Raw genomic sequence first — 9,586 nt, 5'->3', positions numbered from 1 at the left:
AAATGATTAGCTTCTAACAGCCACTCTTCTAGTGGTGCCAACGTTGGATCTTTTCAACAACCTTGAAGAGCACCGAAACTGGAGAGCACGGCGGTTGGATCAGCTGGGGATGCCTTGGGGGGAGGTGTTCCACCGGAAAACTAGGGATAGGTGGCATAGGTGTAGGCCGTTTTCCAACGGAAAACTAGGGATAGGGATAGTGTGAGTTAGGTCTGTCCGGGGACTTGTCTGTCTGGGGACGTTCCAGTCAGTGCACCACGACTGGTATATTAAAGGCCGTGGTATGTACTACCCTGTCTGTGGAATGGTGCATATAAAAGATCCCTTGAGCACTGCTAATCGAAAAGAGTAGCCCATGAAGAGGCGACAGCGGATTTCCTCTCTCAATATCTGTGTGGTCTTTAACCATATGCCTGACGCCATATAACCGTAAATAAAATGTGTTGAGTGCGTCGTTAAATAAAACATTTCTTTCTTTCTAACAGGAAATCATCTTGATTTCATTCCTATCTTTAACTAGCAGCTGAATAATGCTTGAGCCTTATTTTTTCATATTGATTCTCGTCGGTGGACCCATTTGGCTATTTCTCACTCCAGCCAGTGCACGATTGAAATATCAAAGGCCGTGGTTTGTACTATCCTGTCTGTGGGGTGGTGCATATAAAAGATTCCTGGCTACTAATGGGGAAATGTAGCGGGTGTCCTGTCTTAAACTATGTTCAAATTATATAGTCCGTTTGCGTCAGTTGGGAACCGATTAATTCAAATATTTAAAAGGACAGACCCTAGTTTCAACCCGTGAAAATTAACACTAAATTTATTTTATCTACAAATCAGTAGGCCTACAGTAGGCCTATTATAGCCTACATCCCAAAAATGGAACTGTGATTTTTAACAAAATGGGGATTGCTTATTATATAGCCTTATAAAAACATTTAAATGTCATATATATCCGCCCCTTTCTGATCATGTCTTACAGACAGGTTGAATATGAGGTGCCACTTTTAAAACAAAATGTATTGGAGTACTGCCTGGGTGTACTGACGCAGTCCTGTTCAGCGGCGGATTTTTGTCATTTGGAACATGCGCAAGCTATTAGTATGCTTTATGATAGCGGGTAACATAAACAAGTTACACCGGATTCACATGTGCGATCGACAGAAAACTTTCACTTGTGTAATAGCGTTTTTAACCAGAAGTAAATCAAAATGCCGAAGAAAGGCAAAGGAACCAGAAAATCGCGTGAGAATGATTCAGACGACGATGTGAAACTTGAAGATAAAATGAAAAATTTGACAGCTGGTGACGGTGTTGATTTACAAGAGGTGCGCATAGTCACATAGTGACGTATGGTCTGTTTTGTTAAAAACATGTTAACGACACCACTAGAGCACATTGATTTATTAATCATCATTAATTTTGACATATAGTCTTAGAGAGGAAACCCGCCACATGTTTTCATTAGTAACAAGGGATCTTTTATATATATGCAAAATCCCACAGACAGGATAACGCATACCACAGCCTTTGATATACCAGTCGTGGTGCAGTGGCTGGAACGAGGGCAGAACTTCCAAACGTTCAGCATTGAGTTCATTCGGGCTTTGGTTTAGGGATAGGGTTAGTGATAGTATTAGCATACATGCTGGAATGTTTGGAAGTCTTTCCTGCACAAGAAATACCCTATGAACCCATTGATCCGAAACCAGCTGCCATCAACTTATCAAGCAAACGCTTTACCACTGGGCTACATCCAGCCCTATATGGATTTGTTGGTGTTAGAAGTCGCAGTGTATTCTCGAAATATCGAAAACCGTCCCATTAACACGAAAAAGCATTTGTGTTTTTCTCAGTTCTGTAAAGTATTGTTCAATATATTGTCTGTCAGTTAGTTGAGTTTCACATAAGATTCACTTTGACTCTCCCTAAACTGCAATCTAATTAAAATTAGCTCCACTATTACATGTGGATCTAACACCAGCCAGTTGGAGCTCATGTCCACCAATCAAAACCTTACTTGCAGAATCCTGCCAGTGATTTAAAAATAATTTGAAAACATTCCAAATTATCCTGAGGGTATACGACATGTTTCGTGTGAATTACTAATTGCCTTAAAACATGTTTTATTTTATAAAATAAACAATTTGTAATGTAAAACTGAAGACTGATTTAGTTTGGGGTTTTTTTATAAATAAATAAATAATTTTTAATGTAAAATTGAAGACTGATAACCCACCCCGTGCGTATTGGTATGGTTTGCTGTACTGCGGCCACTAAAATAGACTCGCCCGATATTTTTAGAATTTGTATGCTCCCAAATAACGTTATAAAAGGCGAAGTGTGATTGGTCAATATTTAAATTATTATTTACAGACGAAATGTTACCTGGACATTGGGGACTACGCAGTGTTGTTAGCAATTCGATTAAAATTAGTTCTACTGGTCTAAATAAGGCATTCGTAATTCACATGAAACATATCGTATACCCTCAGGATAATTTGGAATGTTTTCAAATTATTTTTAAATCACTGGCATGATTCTGCAAGTACGGTTTTGATTGGTGGACATGAGCTCCAACTGGCTGGTGTTAGATCCACATGTAATAGTGGAGCTAATTTTAATTAGATTGCCTAAACAGTTTGGTCAACTCGCCCACCAGACGTTACCAACTCGCCTCAGTGTTCAGACAACTCGCCTCAATCTCAGCATTACTGTCCGTAAATATTTGTGACAAAATTAAAAATAGCCATCCACAACTTGGGTGTGTTATTTTATTTATTAATATTACAGTGAAACTCCGCTATTATGGACCACTTATACCACAGGTTTTTATATTGAGGAGAACCGTATATCGAATAAACAATAATCTGCTACAATGAACTGTCAAGCTTACTTTAAAGACGTGTATGAGTTTTTCCCATACTAATTAGTGTACAGTAGAGATCAAAAACAGTCTTGAAGATCATGGGTGTTTATTGCTACAGTAGGAATGTGTGACTTCTTGGTCACATGATTATCTGAAGTGCTAACGTTTTTTCATGGGCAAAACACCATTCAGGAATTTAAACTAAACATTGCAGATGTCATCTATGCAGTCTTGTTATTGCAGTCCTGGCATCACCTGGGTTGAAGATTAACAGTCGCCCATGGTGACCTTTATTAGACATGCATGGGTGACTAAGAATTTTACAAAGATAGTCCATTTGGGAGATTTTAGGGTTTGGCGAGCATGGTGCCAGTTAAAAAAGAAACACACTGAAACTGAATCGAATGTGACAAATTCACAGATTTATTTGTCTTTCCATATTTATTTTATTAGTAGCCTACTGCTGTAGCATTTACAAAATGCAAATTAAATGTACAGGTGTGCATGCACCAACACGCATGTGTGCACATGCACTCATTATTATATACCGGCATCGTGGTTAGGCCATCGGTCAACAGGCTGGTAGGTACTGGGTTCGGATCCCAGTCGAGGCATGGGATTTTTAATCCAGATACCGACTCCAAACCCTGAGTGAGTGTTCCGCAAGGCTCAATGGGTAGGTGTAAACCACTTGCACCGACCAGTGATCCATAACTGGTTCAACAAAGACCATGGTTTGTGCTATCCTGCCTGTGGGAAGCGCAAATAAAAGATCCCTTGCTGCTAATCGGAAAGAGTAGCCCATGAAGTAGCGACAGCAGGTTTCCTCTCAAAATCTGTGTGGTCCTTAACCATATGTCTGACGCCATATAACCGTAAATAAAATGTGTTGAGTGTGTCGTTAAATAAAACATTTTCTTTCTGGGTCATTCTGTGTCTAATCACCCAATGGGTTAAACCCGACCATCTCAGATTTTTATGAAACTTGGTATACTTATTGATTGGGATCCCACAGCACCAAAATTCGGCCAATCGGACCAGTGGTGTGGGAGATATGGCCCCCCATATTTTGATATTTTCGGCCAAACCGGGCATGGCCGCCAACCTTTGAACCTTCATATCTCAGGAACTACTGGGCCAATCTTCATAAAATTGGTATTGTTGGAAAGGTAATTTGACAAGGATTCCAAATCTGCCATTATTTTTCAGATTGGAGAATGTTGGGTTACACCGATCTTTTGACCTTGTGGATCACGTGACCTTTAGATGACCTTTCTTGAAATTTAATCTCCCCCATCAGGGTTTCTGCCAGAGGGTAAAACGGGTATGGTGCCATACCCAAAATTTTACTTTTTTAAGTTAACTTTTTCACAAAATTAATTACTCTTATCATTACTGTACGATTTTCTTAACCGCTACCCTAAACTTAACCCATTTTCTTTCTGGGGGAGGTCCCCCCATACCACCTGTTGACTGTGGTTGCATTCAGTTGCATAGCGCCATACCCCAAAATTTCTTTCTGACAGAAACACTGCACATGTAGTAGTTTGATATCATGATCATAGCATGTAGGCGTACAATGTATTACTAGGTGTTCAAGAGAGATGGTGATTCCTAGCATCAGGAATTGGTCATTCAGGTTTACTTCAGTATAGCTAATCAGACGTTAATGGCAGAAAAGGTGTTATTTTCATGGACATGCAATTTTTGAATGTGTATTGCTGCTAAACAAAGAATATTACACCTCTGAAACTTTTATATGTTTTAGTTAACATGTGGGAGATTAAATTTCAAGAAGGGTCATCTCAAGGTCACATGATCTACAAGGTCAATTTTAAGGTCATAACAGGTCAAAAGGTCAGTGTACCCCAACATTCTCCAATCTGAACAATAATGGCAGATTTGGAATCCTTGTCAAATCCTTGTCAAATTACCTTTCCAACAATACCAATTATGAACATTGGCCCAGTAGTTCCTGAGATATCTCAAATAGGGTGGGGACATATTTCCCACACCACTGGTCAACTGGTCAACTGTGGGAACCCAATCAACAAGTATACCAAGTTTCATAAAAATCTGAGATGGTCGGGTTTAAAATATGTTTGTTTGGGTGATTTGACACAGAATGACCCTTCTTTCATTATTATATTTTACTGAGGGAATTTTTTTTATTTGAGACTGTTGTCCTTTTGCATCATAAGGGAACCGATGAATTGGCATGTAACTTCATGATGAATAAAGATAAAATTCATATAAAAATATGACAAAACCATAATACATGATCAGGGCCGTATCTCTGCACAATGCACTCGAATGGGCATTTGGCAAAATAGTGGTTGATTCCATAAATCTCTATCTAGTGCCTCGTCTATAGGAGGACAGCCACTCTCAATGACATCTTTTACTGGAGATTTCACCCCTCTTGCATCGCTACAGTTTATTCCATCCCTCTTACATTGCCACAAAGATGACTGCCACTTCTAGACGGGTTTACTATTAAAGCATGCACAGTTCTACCTTTAAGCTCTTTATACTGTGTTATATGTTATATTTTATTTCAGAGACAATGCAACTGCAAGTCAACCTATTCTAGCATTTTGTCTTCACCCCTGTATTAAAAATGAGATTTAATCTCTATATAATTTAATGGTAATTTGTGAAGAAACATTTTTATTTATACGGATTTCATTTTTTTAAAATTATTTAGATGGCTTTAAAACTTACATGTAATACTGTTACATGTTTTTATATTAATGTTAACTTTATTCATTTATTTATTGGTTTCCTTTTGATGCAAATTGACTATATATGGTGAGCTGGTGGTTATTATTTAACAAAGAATATTCTAGTTTTGAATTTGGCTGTACAGATAAATTTCAATGTTATAATTGGAGGGCTAGTTGAATTTGAGAAGGACCAGTAAGATTTTTCTTTAACTGGCCCTGCTGGCGATCATGGTTTTCATATTAAATTTCAACCCTGGGCACGACAAGGATTTTACATACTTCAAACACCTTCTATGGCAGGCCTATACGCAGGATTTTTAATGGGGAGGTGCAAATTCCTTGTGATGGTACTAACAATTGCTACGGCTAAAGAATGAACCACACCCCCCCCTCCCCCCTAAAAAATAAAACGTTTACGTAACATTATCCAGGGCTTCTAGAATATTGATAAAATCAGTGATTTTAAAAATTGACTTGCCACGATTAAAAATTCACTAGCCCTACTTTAAGTTAATGCAATTTTACTAATAGTAATAATCAGATTTGTCACCTAAAGGACTTAAAACACTAAAATTGGGGGTTGGGGTGAGGGATATTCATATTTACAAAATAGACTTAAATGCAACATTTGACAACTTTTTTTCACTAGCTGTCATTGCATGGCAATAGTAGTTATTTACTATCCCAACATTGAATATAACTGCCATGGGAGTGGGGCTACCATTATCTAAAAGCCCTGTCGGGCATGGTAATAGTAGTTATTTACTAGCCCAACATTGTATATCACTAGCCATGGGAGTGGGGCTACCATTATCTAGAAGCCCTGTCATTGCATGGCAATATTAGTTATTTACTAGCCCAACATTGTATATCACTAGCCATGAGAGTGGGGCTACCATAATCTAGAAGTCCTGCGTTATTTGATAGAACAATTTTGAGGGGTATGTATCGACCTGCATGGGTTGGCTGATGGATGGTTAGTAGCTCCAATTGTTCATTGCTTACTACTGAAACAATTTACACCTTTGAACTTCAGCTAGTGTATGTTCTGCATTAAATATATTGCATTTCTGTCAAATCTAATGTATTATACTTTAAACAGTATATAGTGCATGCGGGCCAAGTGTTTTGGGTGAGTTGACTAAACAGTGTGAGGTGAGTTGGTTTTGGGTGAGTTGACTAAACAGTGAGGTGAGTTGGTTTTGGGTGAGTTGACTAAACAGTGTGAGGTGAGTTTGGTTTTGGGTGAGTTGACTAAACAGTGTGAGGTAAGTTGGTTTTGGGTGAGTTGACTAAACAGAGGTGAGTTGGTTTTGGGTGAGTTGACTAAACAGTGTGAGGTGAGTTGGTTTTGGGTCGAGTTAACTTGCTCTCCTACTATAGCCATTTTTTCATTTAATGCAATTCATGGCAAGTTATTTATCTTTGAGCTGATTGTTTTCTAAATTGCACACACACACACAAAAATAAATTGTTATTTCAAAACACTTTTACTTTTCTTCTTACATCAAACCAAACTGAAATTATTTAGAAAAAAACCCCACTTTTTTATTGGAGGATGGAAATGGCTTGTGACCAATTTGCATTTGCGCAATATTTAACAAATGAACTCTCACTTTTTTTATTGACTGAGGGTTAAGACAGTATTCTACCCGCCACTGATTGAGGAATTTTCCACAAGTTTTTCCATATTCTAGAATATTGATCCATTATTTTTAATAGGACAGTTTTCAATTTTAAAAAAGAGTTGTACTACAAAAGGACTAATTATCAGAGTTCATTATGGTAATATTTTAAATGGCTCCCTATAATGCAAGTCAGAGGGGTAGTTTATCACTTCGCACAATTTGTTTCATTGCAAGGTCTGAATAACATTAAACCTTAATTTATGGCAGTTCTTTTCATTTTAATCATTGACAGACTGATGATGCTACAAAAACAAAGGCAAAGAAGAAGAAGAAAAGCAAGATGGAGAGATTGAAAGAAGAAATGGCCGAAGCTGAACGGGAGAAACTGGCAGCATCCCAGAATGCCCAGCCGAGCGATGAAGATGAAGCCGATGTTGTGGAGAACGGTGATGAGGCGAAGGATGCTGTGTCCGATGAAGACGAAGTGAACCGAGATTTTATTGGAGCCACTGGACAGGATGAGATGGAGGAAGGTGGGTACTGATGGGGTCTTCATACCTTGGAGCCACTGAACAGGATGAGATGAAGATGGGTATTGGGTGGGGGAGGTCTTCATACCTTGGAGCCACTGAACAGGATGAGATGAAGGAAGGTGGGTACTGGGGGGGGGGGGTATCTTCGTACCTTGGAGACACTGGACAGGATGAGATGGAGGAAGGTGGGTATTGGGGGGGGGGGGGGGTCTTCATACCTTGGAGCCACTGGACAGGATGAGATGGAGGAAGGTGGGTACTGGGGGGGGGGGGGTCGTCGTACCTTAGAGCCACTGGACAGGATGAAATGGAGGAAGGTGGGTACTGGGGAGGGGGGTCTTTGTACCTTGGAGCCACTGGACAGGATGAGATGAAGGAAGGTGGGTACTGGGGAGGGGGGTCTTCGTACCTTGGAGTCACTGGACAGGATGAGATGGGGGAGGGGGTCTTCGTATGTTGGAGCCACTGGACAGGATGAGATGGTGGAAGGTGGGTACTGGATGGGGGGGGGGTCTTCATACCTTGGAGCCACTGGACAGGATGAGATGGAGGAAGGTGGGGAGGGGGGGGGTTGTCGTACCTTAGAGCCACTGCACAGGATGAGATGGAGGAAGGTGGGTACTGGGGGGAGGAGTCTTCATACCTTGGAGCCACTGGACAGGATGAGATGGAGGAAGGTGGGTACTGGGGAGGGGGGTCTTCATACCTTGGAGCCACTGGACAGGATGAGATGGAGGAAGGTGGGTACTGGGGTGGAGGTGGGTACTGGGGTGTGTGTCTTTACCTTGGAGCCACTGGACAGGATGAGATGGAGGAAGGTGGGTACTGGGGGGAGGAGTCTTCATACCTTGGAGCCACTGGACAGGATGAGATGGAGGAAGGTGGGTACTGGGGAGGGGGGTCTTCATACCTTGGAGCCACTGGACAGGATGAGATGGAGGAAGGTGGGTACTGGAGAGGTGGGGTCTTCATACCTTGGAGCCACTGGACAGGATGAGATGGAGGAAGGTGGGTATTTTTTTTTTGGGGGGGGGGGTCTTCATACCTTGGAGCCACTGGACAGGATGAGATGGAGGAAGGTGGGTACTGGAGAGGGGGGGGGTCTTCATACCTTGGAGCCACTGGACAGGATGAGATGGAGAAAGGTGGGTACTGGGGGGGAGGTCTTGGAGCCACTGGACAGGATGAGATGGAGGAAGGTGGGTACTGGGGTGGAGGTGGGTACTGGGGTGTGTGTCTTTGTCCCTTGGAGCCACTGGACAGGGTGAGATGGAGGAAGGTGGGTACTGGGGAGGGGGTGTCTTCATACCTTGGAGCCACTGGACAGGATGAGATGGAGGAAGGTGGGTACTGGGGTGGAGGTGGGTACTGGGGTGTGTGTCTTTGTCCCTTGGAGCCACTGGACAGGATGAGATGGAGGAAGGTGGGTACTGGGGAGGGGGTGTCTTCATACCTTGGAGCCACTGGACAGGATGAGATGGAGGAAGGTGGGTACTGGGGTGGAGGTGGGTACTGGGGGTGTGTCTTTGTCCCTTGGAGCCACTGGACAGGATGAGATGGAGGAAGGTGGGTACTGGGGAGGGGGTGTCTTCATACCTTGGAGCCACTGGACAGGATGAGATGGAGGAAGGTGGGAGGAAGGTGGGTACTGGGGTACTGGGGAGGGGGGTCTTCATACCTTGGAGCCACTGGACAGGATGAGATGGAGGAAGGTGGGTCTGGGGTGGAGGTGGGTACCTTGGAGCCACTGGACAGGATGAGATGGAGGAAGGTGGGTACTGGGGTGGAGGTGGGTACTGGGGGGTGTGTGGAGCCACTGGACAGGATGAGATG

General features: G+C 42.1%; 1 protein-coding gene across 1 annotated transcript in view; it reads left to right on the top strand.

Moving 5' to 3' along the window:
- Nucleotides 1–1,147: 1,147 nt before the first annotated feature.
- Nucleotides 1,148–9,586, top strand: part of LOC121383092 (ATP-binding cassette sub-family F member 1-like) — a 49,170-nt gene continuing 40,731 nt past the window's right edge. Inside the window, exons 1-2 of the mRNA XM_041512867.1 lie at nucleotides 1,148–1,325; nucleotides 7,513–7,753. Of these exons, the coding sequence (XP_041368801.1) occupies nucleotides 1,209–1,325; nucleotides 7,513–7,753 (358 nt within the window). The 5' untranslated portion in view covers nucleotides 1,148–1,208. The remainder of the gene's footprint in view (nucleotides 1,326–7,512; nucleotides 7,754–9,586) is intronic.

This window comes from Gigantopelta aegis, chromosome 10 (genome assembly GCF_016097555.1).
Source record: "Gigantopelta aegis isolate Gae_Host chromosome 10, Gae_host_genome, whole genome shotgun sequence".
Classification (NCBI taxonomy): domain Eukaryota; kingdom Metazoa; phylum Mollusca; class Gastropoda; order Neomphalida; family Peltospiridae; genus Gigantopelta; species Gigantopelta aegis.
The sequence above is the reverse complement of the archived record's forward strand: the minus strand, read 5'-3'. Positions and strand labels throughout refer to the sequence as shown.